Source organism: Ricinus communis, chromosome 4, assembly GCF_019578655.1.
Source record: "Ricinus communis isolate WT05 ecotype wild-type chromosome 4, ASM1957865v1, whole genome shotgun sequence".
Taxonomy (NCBI): domain Eukaryota; kingdom Viridiplantae; phylum Streptophyta; class Magnoliopsida; order Malpighiales; family Euphorbiaceae; genus Ricinus; species Ricinus communis.
In genome coordinates, this window is record NC_063259.1 from 22,636,126 (window position 1) to 22,651,889 (window position 15,764).

At 30.9% G+C, this 15,764-nt stretch overlaps 1 protein-coding gene and 1 pseudogene across 2 annotated transcripts; both read left to right on the forward strand.

Moving 5' to 3' along the window:
• Nucleotides 1-6,469: 6,469 nt before the first annotated feature.
• On the forward strand, nt 6,470-15,245 carry LOC8271488 (LEAF RUST 10 DISEASE-RESISTANCE LOCUS RECEPTOR-LIKE PROTEIN KINASE-like 1.1). Of its 2 annotated transcripts, none has more exons than XM_048372888.1 (4): nt 6,470-7,472; nt 13,385-13,423; nt 13,515-13,766; nt 13,908-15,245. In XM_048372888.1, the coding sequence occupies exons 1-4, from the start codon at nt 6,701-6,703 to the stop codon at nt 14,879-14,881; spliced, it is 2,037 nt and encodes a 678-aa protein (XP_048228845.1). In that variant the 5' UTR covers nt 6,470-6,700; the 3' UTR covers nt 14,882-15,245. The 2 variants fall into 2 exon arrangements, with proteins under 2 accessions (XP_048228845.1, XP_025014508.2); XM_025158740.2 differs by lacking the exon at nt 6,470-7,472 and adding an exon at nt 12,368-13,067.
• On the forward strand, nt 7,488-11,657 carry LOC125369777 (annotated as a pseudogene).
• Nucleotides 15,246-15,764: the final 519 nt, after the last annotated feature.

The following is a 15,764-nucleotide window of genomic DNA, read 5'->3' on the forward strand; positions in this document are numbered from 1 at the left end:
CTTAAACTGCAAATAATTTGACTATGCAAATAATCTTGACGAGGAAGACCAACATGGTCTAGGCGGAATTTTTAATCAGTTTATACAACAGAAAATAAAGCATGTTATATTATTTGTGCAGCCAGTCTATGATGAGTCAGTAATTAATATAAGTAGAAGTATAAAATAGTATAATTTATTTGGTGTCACATAAAATCAGTGTCATATATATTTTAAGTTATTAGATTTGTTAAATTTAATCACGACCATTGAATCAAAAACTTACTAATAATATTATAAATTACTCTTTTAATGATTATATGTAATATAAGTCTAAAATGTAATATTTATATCTTATTTTCCTAATTATATAAGTTTAAAAGAAGTTAATAATTTTAATTTTGTTAAAAATAAAAATTTTATGTATCATGTTACATCAAATAATGACCTGAGTTAGATGACACTACCATATCTCAATATCATAAAGATATTAAGAGACTTAGTAAGGAGATAACATAAACCCAATACTCTATTAATAAATTAAAAATGTAAGCATTAATATGGAAGTATAGTTTCTTGAATTTCAGAAACATTCTTGAAATAATAGTTTATAAATTGTCACAATTTCAGAAAACTATGTTTCGCCTAAATTTGTTTATGCTCTTTTTTCTCTCTCCACCGCGAAATGGTGCTGTCGCCACCATCCTGATCTGTCTAGATCTACGTTTTGGTTTAATAGCTACACGGCAAGAGAGAATATATACCGCATTTAATTACATGTGAGAACTGAATTGCTCTGTTCATTTGTAGTTGAAGAATTTGCTAATAGTTGTAGAGGGGATCTTGACGAGGAAGACCAACATGGTCCAGCGAACTCATTTGGATCAAGCAAGTTCTCAAGGACATGAAAATTGAAAGTAAAGAGCCTATAAAAATGCATTGCGATAACCAAGTCACTCGTCATATAGCATCAAATCCGGTGTTTCACCAATGAACCAAGCACATTGAAGTGGATTGCCACTTTATCAGGGAAAAAGTTCAGAAGGGAGAACTTGAAACACCTTATATCAAGAGTCAAGATCAATTAACAGACATATTTACAAAAGCTCTTGACAATCAAAATCATCACTTGATTCTCAGCAAGATGGGTTCAATAAACTTATACAAACCCACCTTGAAGGGGAGTGTTGAAGAAAACAGAAGTGTAGAATAGGTTTTGGTCTCAGAGGCTGCACAAGCTAGGTTGCTTGTGCAGACCTCTCATCACTTCAATGTGCTTGGTTCATTGGTGAAACACCGGATTTGATGCTATATGACGAGTGACTTGGTTATCGCAATGCATTTTTATAGGCTCTTTACTTTCAATTTTCATGTCCTTGAGAACTTGCTTGATCCAAATGAGTTCGCTGGACCATGTTGGTCTTCCTCGTCAAGATCCCCTCTACAACTATTAGCAAATTCTTCAACTACAAATGAACAGAGCAATTCAGTTCTCACATGTAATTAAATGCGGTATATATTCTCTCTTGCCGTGTAGCTATTAAACCAAAACGTAGATCTATGATGGTGGCGACCATTTCATGGAGAGAGAAAAAGAGCATAAACAAATTTAGGCTAAACATAGTTTCTGAAATTGTGACAATTTATAAACTATTATTTCAAGAATGTTTCTGAAATTCAAGAAACTATACTTCCATATTAATGCTTACATTTTTAATTTATTAATAGAGTATTGGGTTTATGTTATCTCCTTACTAAGTCTCTTAATATCTTTATGATATTGAGATATGGTAGTGTCATCTAACTCAGGTCATTATTTGATGTAACATGATACATAAAATTTTTATTTTTAACAAAATTAAAATTATTAACTTCTTTTAAACTTATATAATTAGGAAAATAAGATATAAATATTACATTTTAGACTTATATTACATATAATCATTAAAAGAGTAATTTATAATATTATTAGTAAGTTTTTGATTCAATGGTCGTGATTAAATTTAACAAATCTAATAACTTAAAATATATATGACACTGATTTTATGTGACACCAAATAAATTATACTATTTTATACTTCTACTTATATTAATTACTGACTCATCATAGACTGGCTGCACAAATAATATAACATGCTTTATTTTCTGTTGTATAAACTGATTAAAAATTCCTTGTATAATTTATGTATGAATACTCCTTTGTAGTTGAGTTGAATTACATTGTGTTGGTGATTCTTCTTTATTTGTTGCTTCACTATCTAAATACATGACCGCTAGCCGCTATTTTCTTTTTTTGAATTAGCGGTAATTGGAGTTTGAAATTGATATCATAATGCAACGCAATTGAGCCTAAATTAACTTATTGATTGCTATTTTATATTTTTTAGACACTATTTTTAAGCTTTTGATAGGGTGCATTCATCTGATATTTAATTTGTGATTGTAGATAAACAATATGTTTAAAGAAAATTAATCTTTCAGATATAATTTATTTATCATTCAACCTAATTCTTAGTAAACGATTTTGCTTTATTTGTATAAGAAAATAAGGGCTTTGATTGTTGCCATGACAAAATACATAAATTTATAATAGTTTAGGAATAATTAAAAACTTAGGGTTTCAACTTTTTAAGATTTGATAATTAATTATTTAAATTTTATTTTACTAGTCGTTTATCCGTACGTTGCATGACTGTTATTATTAGTTTGATTATAAAATCAAGTTAATAGATTTAATAAAATTTTCAATATTTAATACTAATTTTAAATTTTTAAAAATAATAATAAACTAACTACTTTTAAATGTTAATAATTTTAAAAAATTTAAAATCTTACTAATGCAATAATATAAAATTATTTATTAATTGATTTTGGTATTATATAAATAAATATGTCAATATAATTGATATTACTATTTTTTTAAAATTAAGAATTTATTATATAATTAAAAAATTAATTTATTATTAAATATAATATTATAAATATTATTTAAAATATTATTTTTTAGAATTAGAATTATTATCTCGTTACAGACTCATTTTATTAGTTAATATAATATTAAAATATAATTGAGTATACTATTTCTTAAAATAGAATTAGTATCATTATCTTATTAGGAAACTATTTATTAGTTGATATAAAATCAAAATATAATTAATATATTTCTTAGTATTAGAGTCAGTGTCTAATTAGGAATGTATCTTATGAATAAACAAATTAACAGAAAAAACTATAAAATTACATATAAACTTGAATTCCACATGTCAAAAATAAGTACACATATCAAAATAAAAATTTTATATGTCAGAAATTAAGCATATATGTCAAAAAAATCTAAGTCTCAAAAATTAATATATACTAATCATTTACCTAATATATACTAGTCAATTACCCATATATTACACAACCGTTATTATTATTTCAATTATAAAATTAAATTTATAGATACAGTTTAATAAAAAGTTCAATATTTAATATTGATTTATAGTAGTTTAAAAATTAATAGCAAACTAACTATTTTTAAATTTTTTTAAATTTTTAAATTTTTAAATTTTTAAATTTTTTAAATTTTTAAATTTTTTAAATTTTTTAAATTTTTTAAATTTTTAAATTTTTAAATTTTTCAAATTTCTTAAATTTTATTAATGCAATAATATAGAAATTATTTATAATATTTACTTATTAATTCTAATATTAAATAAATTAATACTATCAATATAATTGATATTATCATTTTTAAAATTAGAAATTATATAATTAAAAATTAATATAATATTTAAAAATATTATTTTCCCCAATTAAGATTATTTTCTAATTATAAAATTAATTTGTTAGTTAATATAATATTATAAAATATAATTAATATGCTATTTTGTAGAATAATTATTATCTAATTAGAAAATTAATTTATTATTAATACGTTATTTTTTAGAATTACAATGATTATTTAACTAAAAATGTAATCTATTAATTAATAAATTAATAGAAAAAATCATAAAATTATATATAAGCTAAGAGTCAAAAGTAAATATACGTGTCAAAACAAAAATCTTATATGTAAAGAAATAAGTATATATATGTATATTACAATGAAGTGTATGGACTTATAAATAAGAATCAAACAAATAATTTTAATTGGTTATTTTTAGGTCATAAATTATGTGGACAAAATGTGCCTCTAATTGCTAAATTGAATTACTATAGTATCTGAATTAGAAATTTCTTTTGCTATTTTCTATTTCTTCTTTTATCTCTTTACTACTAATAAATTAAAAGAAAAAGTTTTGCCACCACCATCTCTGCCATGGTCACCACTCTTTCTTTCTTCCACCGTCTTCATCTCTGCCATGGTCACCACTCTTTCTTTCTTCTAACTCCTTCACCATTTGTATCCCATGCTCTTTTGCTCTTTCTTTCAACTCTTGAAATCCAAACAAACAGACAAAAGAATTATAAAAATTAGGAGGTTTTATAAAATAGACAAGTATATGAGTGTTTAAATACGTACTTAATGCATGAATTTTTCTACTGAATGAAACTTGAATACTTGGAAGTATGCATTGAGTTTATTTTCTACCGAATGAAATTTCCTTGTAATGACATAAAATGTACTCATTTTAAATGATAATAAATAATATATGAAAGTAGTCTGACTATTGCAATAAATTAAATAATAATCTATGGACTATAGTCATTGAAAACTCACGAGGAGTTTCAGACCTTTCTATCATTTTTACAAAATTCTTAACTGAAAACTTTTGAAGATTGAAGGAAATAAAGAAGAGAAACTCTGATGGAAGTCTGCGGTCGCTTCGATCGGCTCATGTTTCTTCTACTTAATCATTGCCTTTGACATTCCCATTTCTGTCTTGTCTTAAAAGAAATTAATAGACCATTAATTTTGTGCCATCTTAATACCTCACAGTATCCTGGCAACAGCCATGCTTGGGTTAACAATCCAAACAACTTCAGATTAGAACCTTCCCCAAAGAGGAAATTTTTGTGAAGTAATGGAGAACTTGAATGACATAATTAGAAAGTAAACCTAATTCTTAGCCAAAAGTAGACTTTGGAGACTGATAGATATAAATTTGTTGAACCTTTAGTTAATACTTCTCTAGCATTTGGTTCATCTAAGCAAAAGCAAAGACTTCACCACCCAGAAAAGATGGCCAAAAGCTTTAAAATTTCCACTGGGGAGAACAGACCTAAAGCTAAATGGAATTGACTGATTCAACGTAAAAGTAAGAATGACTGATTAACATAATTTGATGAAGACATTTAAAAAGAAGGAGAGAAAGGAAGTGGCCGGTGGCAGCCCAAAATGGTTCAAAGAACTTTCCTTATACCGTTAAGGAGGAGCTATTTAAATAATAAAATGCAGTTTTTTTTTTAATACAAAGGGTAAAAGCCAATTCAATTTTAAATTAAAAATCAAATCATTGGTGTAATTTTAAGTATTTTTGTGAAACTGTGACTATTTATAAACTATTACAAACTTGTATATTTATGGCTGCAAAACTTAAAAGGCATCTTTTTTACATAAATATAACAAAAGCTTTTTCTAAGAATTAGGTCAAATGATAAATCAACTCCCACAGGTCAAACATCATATTTATTTAAATTAGATGCGGTCTAGTAATAGTTCAAAAATAAATATCCAAAAAATTAGTATTAAACAGAAATCAATAGTATTAAATTGTAATAATCAATTCCTAATTGTAAAAGCATATGTAATGCGCTCTTTATATATGTCAAATTTTTTATTTTAAAGAGTAATATCATGAAATAATATTTTAATACATTCTTTATTTTTGAATTAAAAAGTAGAGAGACTCTCTAGATGTGGAAAACCAAACTTCACTTTCTATTTTATATTTATTAAATACATTGTAAATTTCTATATATATATTTTTCATTGATATTTGAAATTCTTATTTTTCTATTGGTAAAAATTAGAAAGAGAAGGAAAAAAAATTAAAACTATTAATGGTCATAGAAATAAAAATAAAAAAATAATAGATTTTTAAAAATTTTATTGAACTTAAATAAAATAGTTTACACTTTACATTTAAATATTTTTTAAGATATTTTTTATTATAAAAATTTTACTCTTTAAATAAAAAGCATTAAGAATGCTCTAAGTATTTTCAAATAACTCTTTATATAAATTAAAATTTTTATTATGAAGAATCTTTCAATTAAATAAGCCCCCAACATAATTTTTATTTTTTAAATATAAAATAAAAATTAAATTAACTCTCTACATTTAAATAACCATATTTTACTCTTTATTCTTATTATAATTAATATCCGAAAATTTTTTATATAAGCTGGAGCTATTTAAGTCTAACTACTTAGCCTGGAACTGTCTATTTCTTGACATTTAGAAATTTGCGAATAAAGATCTTAATTTGAAATATAATGATTAAAATTATAGAGAAGGTACAATGGTCAATTTGCCCAATTGTTAACGAGTACCCCCATTTTGGTCCATAGCAAAGAAATTCAACAGTCTAAGATTTAAGGCGGATGCCCATATGCACAACCTTGGCTTTCCCTTAATCTACAACTTGTCAGAGACAAAAACCATCCAATAATATCAAGTCAAACGTATCCATTCCTCTCTTCCCCTTTCTCACTCTTACCATATAAAATTATCATCCTCTCTCTCTCTTGCTTGCTGTCTCCCTGGCTCTTTGCACTTGTCAAGATCCCCAAAATGAACCAAAACTTCCTGTTAACACCCTTTTCTCCATTGATAAATCTCTTCATCGTTCTTTCTTTTCTTCTTGCAAGAAAGGCCATATGCATACATCCTCAGTTCCTAGCCTGCAATCCAAGAACCTGTGGTGATGGTCAAAATATTACCTTTCCATTCTATATCCAAGGCCAGCAAGAACCCTTCTGTGGCTACCCTGGATTCTTCCTTTCTTGTAATCATAACGGCCATCCAATTCTTAAACTACGAGATAACGAATATGTCATTCGCCATATCTCCTACAAAACCCAGACAGTTCGTGTCTCGAACGCAGCTGTTTTTGATACAGCAACCACTTGTATTCCTCCATTTAGAAGCACATCACTGCCCGAAGATCGGTTCAAGTTGTCGTCTAATCAGACAGGCTTATTCTTTCTCTACGAGTGCAACTCAACACTGTTAGGGAACAGGAACAGTGAGCTTAACAAATACAAGGTTGATTGCTTAATTGAGACTGGAACAGGTCCAACTCTGTCAATGTTTGAGGATGATCCTCTTCTGGGTTATGCGTCAGTAGTATGTGAAAATAAGGTTAAGGTAGCAGTGGATGTTCATGGAGGAAATAGTACTGATGGGTTAGAGAGAATGCTAGAAAGAGGATTTGTGTTGAATTGGATAGCAAGTAACTGCAGCATATGTGAAAACAGTGGAGGCAAATGTGGATTCGATGACGCCACCTACCATTTTAAATGTTTCTGCCCTGACCGCCCTCATGCTTCGGACTGTAATCCAGGTGAGATTCCTTTAATTTTCTTTTTAGTTTTCGCAGTACTCTTAAAATTTCAATCCATTATTGAATTTAATTATAGATAGACACTCACTCGTTGCTACATTATTAAACCCATAAATTAGTAGGACCTTTTCTTCTTTATTTTTTTTTTCTTTATCATCCAGACGTCATTTTCTTTCTAAAATGGTATTGCTGTCAATTGATGGAGTCATGAGCCAGTTGTATGTATTACTATTTTGTGTGCTGGATTAATTTGCTGGCTGGATAAGGAACTTGCAAGTTGCAAGTGATGTATTTTTGCAAAATTTGAGTGTCTGGCTGGCCTTGCTTCGTCCACAGACTAAGGTCAAAATCTCTAACCTGTCTAGATGAATCTCACCTTTTCTTAGCAGGTTAGCATTTGGCAAAGCCATTTTTTGAACACGTACTGGTCCTGCCGTGTCCTGACAATGAGAAAACAAAAAATCCCATGTACAGAATCAACCCACTTTTCCTTTCCTCCTTCCCATTTCCGAAACCAGAATCTCCCTTTTTACTTTCTCCACATCCTTTTTCTCAACAATGGTGTTAAAGAAGTTAGGCTAAGAATATTCGGTCTAGAAGATCATTCATTATCTGACCATTACTTAAGTTTTATTTTTTTTTTTCCTAAGATAAATATTATATAAAGTTTCATTATTTGATAAATTTTCTCTTTCAGTTAACTTTTTTCTTTAAATAATTTAACTATTTATAGAGTGATTTCACTTAATCATTAAATTAAAACATAAATTAAATTATCTTTTAAAACCAATATCTGAACAAAAACATTATAATTGGAAAATAAAATAAAAAGATTAGCATCTAAAGTTTGAATTAGATTGCCTAATATGATAAGTGGTGGCGGGCTTTCCGGGACTGAGCGTGTGAAGTCGGCAGTCAAATATATAATCCTCCTTGACAGTTCAAGGGATTTAGGTGGACCAAGTATCATGAACCATCACACCCTGTTATTCTAATGTTAAATACTCTTTTCTAACAATAAAACAATTATCAAAATTAAATACTATCAATTATAATTCAATTTCCAATCTTTTATTGTATTTTTTTTATATATAAAAAAACAATGCCACCTTATTTAGGAGAGCATTTTTTTAAAGAAAAATAATTATTTTTTTATTTAGCTTCTACTTCTTAATTAGTTCTAACTTTTCTATGAAAAAAGAAAAGAATTTAAGAAAGCCATCAAGATCAAGTCATAGTAGATTCTTTATGATCCTTTCAACTAAGTTGAATTGACTCTCAAGTGTACTTTGATTATTTAATAGAACTATAAATTTTATAATTAACTTTCTAAGTTTCTTGAACAATGCCTACAAAGAAATGTAAGATCAACAGGATTTTTAGTAAGCTGAAGTTCTTAAATACTAAAAATTAAAAAGATTTGAGTATTTGTTGTTACCAACAACTTATATGTTGTAATATATAGTTTCCATATGTATGCTTTGTCATTTGAATGTATGCTTTGTCATTTGAAAAGCACAAATTTGGAGATTTTAAAATTTTTCAATGCACCAATTAAAATATGCTTCCAAAAGAAAAAAGAAATTATGAATAACCATCCTAATTTATTTTGATTAAATTTAAAAATATAAGAGACTATTCCTGGTATTTCTTGAAAGGAAACATTTTAGAATATATGTAAGTCAATTTAGTAAGTTTTTCTAAAAACTTTTTACTGTTATTTCTCTTTAAATCTTAGTTTTAGCGAAGCATGATGTCTTTTTCTTTTTTTTTTTTCAAAAATAATATTTGAATTTCAGAAAGCAGCTAAAATAATTATATATATATATATATAAAGGGTCAAAACAGCCCAAGTGGGGTTAGAGAACCTAATTTAGGATGTGCACTTGCTGTTGCCAATTTCTCAGATTTTGATGAGATGATCAACTAGCTTAATTTGATCTTAATCTTACCATTTCTGCATTTTTAGAGGCCTATCCAGAACCAATCAAATGTCATTAGCAAAATGATTGAAACAATTGTAATATGTGGTTGCATTGGCGATCATTACCTAAATTTTCATCCTCTTAACCACTTGAACAGAAGGGGATAATTCAATATGTGATAGTCCTCTTGCTCCCAATTTCCTAATCAAGTTTCATAAATTCATGAATTCAAAGAGTTGATACCATTCCTTATTACTCCTCGCCCACTGCACTACCCTTAAAAGAGGCAACTTTGTTCTGCCAAGACATTTCTTCAAAATCCCAGTCCTATGCTTCCATTCTGACACAAGAAGAATAGAAAAATGAAACAAGCCCACTTCCCTGTAATAACTAGAAAAGTCCCAAGTTGTTTTTACTTTTGTTGTCTTTTAAGTATATGCAATTATCGTCGAAATTCTACAGCTTAATTTTCATTTTGTGTTTTGGTGTTTTTGTCTTTCTGTTGACTGCATTTGTTATTCTTATGAGGCTGAGTTGAATCTTAAAACAATCCAATCCAGTTTATTTGAAACATCCGAACTGAAAGAAAAGAGTTATAGATGACTAGTGGATTCCTGATTCTGTATTTGCTTGGAACCTCTATCGACTACTTCTCCAATTCTTTTTATCCTTCTCCTTTACTTATCCCCACATATATGTCTCTGAAAATCTTGTTCATATTGCCTGTAGGAATCTTTTTTTTTCATGTGCACCCTCTTACTACAATCAGTTCTATCATCAGAATCAAAATTCGAAACCTGCAAGCATAAAAACTGCGGCAGTGGTCCTAATATAATTAAGCTATCCGCTCTATATCCATCACAACAAAACCAAATTTATAATCATTCAGGATTTGATGTTCGTTGCTAGCATCATAGGCCTATTTATAGGACCTGTGGTGCTCACTGCATCATCCAAAAACATCAGCTATGGAAACCAGTCATTTAGGTTGATTGATGTTCAAGTGATAAAAAACTCTACTTTCCCTGCTCCTCACTAGAATTACTCTTCTGGTCGTTCGTCTGTCGGATTTAGTCCCCGCTATGATAATATTGTTTTCTTCAATAACTGCAATGACTCAATTTCTGCAAACTACACAATACTCAAAGTCACCTGCAGTGCTAAAGCCATAAAAAGAAAATCCTTTATTGCATTAGTCCCTAAGGATGAGCATTCCAACTGGATCAGGACAACTGGTGACTCTATAGTCATTGCTCCTGTTCAACTGGGACACAGGATAATTAATCAAAAAATAGAAGATTATAAGCAGTCGTTGAAGGAGGGATTTACTGTGAAGTGGATAGGGTTAGGATATAATTGTGCTGAGTGCCGAAAAAGCGGTGGAAATTGTGGATTTGAAAGGAAAAAAGTGTGATGAATCTCATCCCAAAAACTGCAGCAATGGTTAGGCTTTGTTTTCAATATATTCTTATGTGTTCTGTGTCTTCTTCCTAGATTATGCTCTTCCATTAGCTAGACAGTAAGGACTTGGCAATTTAGGCAAATGCAGACTTATTGATATTTGCTTGTTAATGCGTTATCTCCAATTTAGGCACTTGGTATCTTCCTTATCTAGATCAATGTTTATTTCAGTGATACTAAAAATGTCTGAGCTGTTGTAAAATTCCAGGATAATTATACAAATGATTATTAAATTTTATATTTAATTTTCTATTAGTCATAAAATTCTAATTTATTCCATTTCAATCATGTAATTTTCATTATATTTTAATTTAGTCACTTTTGTAAATAAAAATTCAATATGTCTAAAAACCAATAAAGAAAGAATAATTAAAAGAAATATTTCACCCATAATGTTTTCCTGGGAAAAGTCATTGATTGAAACAATATCTTCTCTTTTCCCCTTTTTTTTTCCAGTTTCTGAATATTCTAAGGAAGATAATAACCCCAAGCTACGTTGTTGTCGCAGTGACCCCGCCATATGTCTTTTCTCGTTCCATCAGTTTTCAGATCTTTTTCCCACTTAATAGCCCATAGCTTGTTGGACGGATAACAACATTCCTAGTGCTCCTTTTATAATATGGTTCTAAACTTTATTTCTTTCACACTTGAAACTTAAATGGTTTTAAAAGGCACATCGTTAATCTAAACTGTTAGTTAGAGCTCTATTCCATTAGTTAAGACTTAGCCTAAAAATCAACTGATAAGAGTTTTGACTAATGGATGGAATTAACATTTTATTCTTAAAATCTTTAAAGATTTCGCTGTAAAAGAAATTAAACATATTTTTTTTATATATATATTTATCCAGAATTATTTTAACTAATTTAGAATGTGGTATGATTTTTTCAGACCATAAAAATATTATTTTAAGAGTTGTAATATAACTTCATGTCTAATGCTTAAACTTAAAACTTTAATTAAATGAGAAGAGATATTATGATTTTGTCTTGAGGTACAGGAATTAAGCATATTATGATTTCTGATATGGTAATCCCTTTCGCAAAAGCTTCCATTCCATAATGGGAAAGACGCGTCATTCCACTCACTACCTCCATTATTCGTGTCGTTGTCAACTTCTCCTCAAGGAGATGCCAATTCTTCTTCATCTTCCATGGTTATTCCTCATGTGATATGTGAGAATATATTTTCAGGAGTCAAACACAGTTGTCTGTGACTGTATATGCCCATGCTGGTCAACCGAGATTTGGGGCTGGAAATGGGTTGAACAATCAAAGTTTCTGAATGCACAAAATGGTGGAATTTTCTGAATTCTCACCAACCCTTTCTTTTCTTCTCTCAGTCTGTTCTTTCAAGTCTTCAGAGTCAAAATGTCCAAGTCAACTGGCGTGTCTAAATGACAAAAAAGAGAAGTTTATATTATTAAGATAAACTTGTGAAGGAACGCAGACATCTCGTTTTTTACTAAAAGAAGTAATCCTTGTCAGTGTTGCTATAGCTTCTTGTGTTCTTTAATTGGGAACTTTGGGAATGGCGAGTGTCCCTCTATTACTATTCTTTTTGCTCTGTCACTTTGGGTTTCACTCTGCTAAAGAAGAAATGCAGTCCCATGGACGCTGCCCACGATTTAACTGTGGGAAGTTGGGGGAGCTCAAGTTCCCTTTCACTAACCGTACAGATCCTGCCCACTGTGGATTGTTAGTGGTCAAAGGTTGCGATAAAGGTACTCAGAGAATACAGTTGGAGAGGGGAGAAAGGTGGTACGGAATTAGAAGCATCTCTCAGGCAAATTCTATCCATATTCATGACAAAATATTCTCGGGGAGATTGCAGTCTCATGACTGCGAGACTTTCAATAATCTGAGTCTTCCTAGCTCTCCTTTTCTCTCTTTTCGTATCAATCATAATCTAACATTGTTCAAATGCAACTATAAGCTCAGTGACCCTCCCCAGTTAGAGTATAGAGGATGCAATAACTCTAGTATCTATTATACTCGTGAACAAGAAGATTTACCAAGTCTTCCACCACAGTGTTCACTTATTCAGCTTCCCAGGCATCAGAATGGAAGTTACAGTGAAATATTTAAATTGTTAACTGCTGACTTTACACTTGAAGTGCTCGTATCTGGTTCTTGTAAGAGGTGTCATTATAGAGGAGGAGAATGTAAGATTAACAGCAAGGGAAAGTTCTATTGTGCGAACTTGAGAGGTAATGGAATTTGAAATAAAAACACCGAAAAGAACATACATGTATACTTTGAATGGAGCATACGTATTCCCCTGTATGCCATTTTCTAACAAATATGCATATATTACACCACCTCACTCCAGAACGCCCTTTTTTCTTCTGAATTCTGTTGGCTCCTTAAATAGGTACTCATGAATAGAAATGCAGTCTGTTTGCAATGAACTTATGTTAGGAACTATTTACGGGTGTTTAATTGTTACTTATTGGTTCCATCTTGTTCTGCGCGTTTTGATTTTTTGTTTGATGGTAACACTGATTCTTTTTATATTCTGTTGCAGAAAAGAACAGACTGGGATTGAAGCTAGGATTAGGATTAGGTATATGAACAGCTAAACTTTCTGACTCCTGTTTCTTGTTAACCCCTCTACTAGAGATTTTTAACAGTAAAATTTACATTGATTTATGCAGGTGCAGGGATTGGATTAATAGCCTTACTGTTGTCCTTTTACATTTTTCGGAGTCACTACAAAAGAAGAAGAAATGCTTCGTCAAACATCCTCTCAACAAATTCCTTTTCTCCCTCCTCAAGATCAGATCTAGAAGGGGGCAGCGTCTACTTTGGCGTCTCCGTCTTCTCCTACGCTGAACTAGAAAAAGCCACCAGTAATTTTGATAGCAAAAAAGAGCTTGGAGATGGAGGTTTTGGAACTGTCTATTATGGTAAGGATATTGATGTTAATATTTCTGAAGATAGGCCATATACCCTAGAGTAGGTGATTGCTATGCAGAAAAGAAAAGAAATTTAATGCAAACACTTCAATACTTGGTTGGAATGGGCTCACATTGATCTGTTCAAACCAGGTAAACTCAAAGATGGACGAGAGGTTGCAGTCAAGCGCCTGTATGAGCACAATTACAGAAGGGTCGAGCAATTCATAAATGAAATTGAAATCCTTACACGCCTACGCCATAAAAATCTTGTCACCCTCTATGGATGCACTTCACGCCGCAGCCGTGAGCTCCTCCTTGTATATGAATATATTCCTAATGGCACTGTTGCTGATCATCTCCATGGTGATCGATCAAAGTCGAGTCCGCTGACATGGCCTATTCGGATGAGCATTGCAATAGAAACAGCTACTGCTTTGGCCTACCTTCATGCTTCTGATACCATACATCGGGATGTCAAAACTAACAACATTCTTCTTGACAACAACTTCTGTGTGAAAGTTGCTGATTTCGGCTTGTCCAGGTTGTTTCCCAATGATGTCACCCATGTCTCAACTGCGCCGCAAGGTACCCCAGGCTATGTTGATCCTGAGTATCACCAATGCTATCAGCTTACAGATAAGAGTGATGTCTATAGCTTTGGAGTTGTCTTGATTGAATTGATTTCGTCAATGCCTGCCGTCGATATCAATAGGCATCGACATGAGATTAATTTAGCTAATTTAGCAGTAAACAAGATTCAAAATTGCGCATTTGATGAGCTGATTGATCCATCGTTCGGATATAATTCAGATGAAGAAGTTAAAAGAAAGACAATTTCAGTGGCAGAGTTAGCTTTTAGATGTTTGCAACAAGATAAGGAATTAAGACCTTCCATGGATGAAGTTCTGGAGGAATTAAAGAGCATCGAAATAGGGGATCACAATGAGAATCAGGAAGTAGTGCTTGATGATAATAAAGTATTGACAGATATGCCGCCACCACCTTCACCCGCATACTGCGATGAGGCTTTGCTGTTGAAGAATATCCGGTTGCCACCTTCACCAGTTACAGTCACAGCTCAATGGGCTAGTAGCTGCTCCACTACACCTAACATCAGTAGTTAAGGTTCTCTTACTCCATTCTGATTAATTTTCAAATTGGGCGATGAGGGTGTGATTAAAATTCAGTATTAGATGGAAGTTAGTGACACAAGGTATCACTGCTTCTCATCTTATTTTTCTGTTTTTCATAGTAAAAAAAAAAAAAACTGAGGCATAGCATTGATAGGTTAATGTCTTAAAGAGAGTGGATATAGAAGATGAAGGTAATAGTTATATACTCAATGTTCATATTCTGAATCTAAAATCATGAATACCCTTGCCTCTTTGCCTACTGTATTCATTGACTGTGATTAAGAACACAAAAATATATGTCGTACACAACGCAAGAAAGATAAATGAAAAGAAGAAAGTTTGAAATTGAAGTAAATTCATTTTTCTGAACTGTATAAACAAGTTGCACTGGTTCTCCTTAATTCATTTGTGAACTTCCCTTCCAATCAATGATTAAACCTCAGAAAGTTTGATTTTTGACCGTTAGATTTCAACATTGCCTTAACCATGCCAACATCAACTGTTCTTTCTTAGGGTTATTGTGGAAAAATTGAATGTAGAAGAACTGAGATTTTATTGATAAATGATGATCAAGAATTCTGAATTACAAAGGAAATGTGTATCCTGTTATATACACTTGTAGCTAACGGTAATTTCCTATGTAGGGAAAGGTAGAAGCAACCTTTTCCTTTAGGGGAGAGGTGTTGCTCCTTTTCCCTCACTAGGCCTGTGATGATCTTGATATCTGAGGCCTTGACCAGCAGTTAAAGACTGTTGGTCCTTAATGTCGGTTTTTGCCTACTGAGTTATGCAGGTATTGTATGATTTGGGTGCTTCAACACTCCCCCTCAAGGTGGGTTCGAATAAGTTGATAGAACCCATCTTGCTTAGAAGT

Excerpts from the sequence above, each read along its gene's own strand:
- LOC8271488 (XM_048372888.1), top strand. The coding sequence starts at position 6,701 with ATGAACCAAAACTTCCTGTTAACACCCTTTTCTCCATTGATAAATCTC. Across the intron at positions 13,424-13,514 it reads GAAGCTAGGATTAGGATTAG|GTGCAGGGATTGGATTAATA; the intron begins GTATATGAACAG and ends TGATTTATGCAG. Across the intron at positions 13,767-13,907 it reads TTTTGGAACTGTCTATTATG|GTAAACTCAAAGATGGACGA; the intron begins GTAAGGATATTG and ends TGTTCAAACCAG.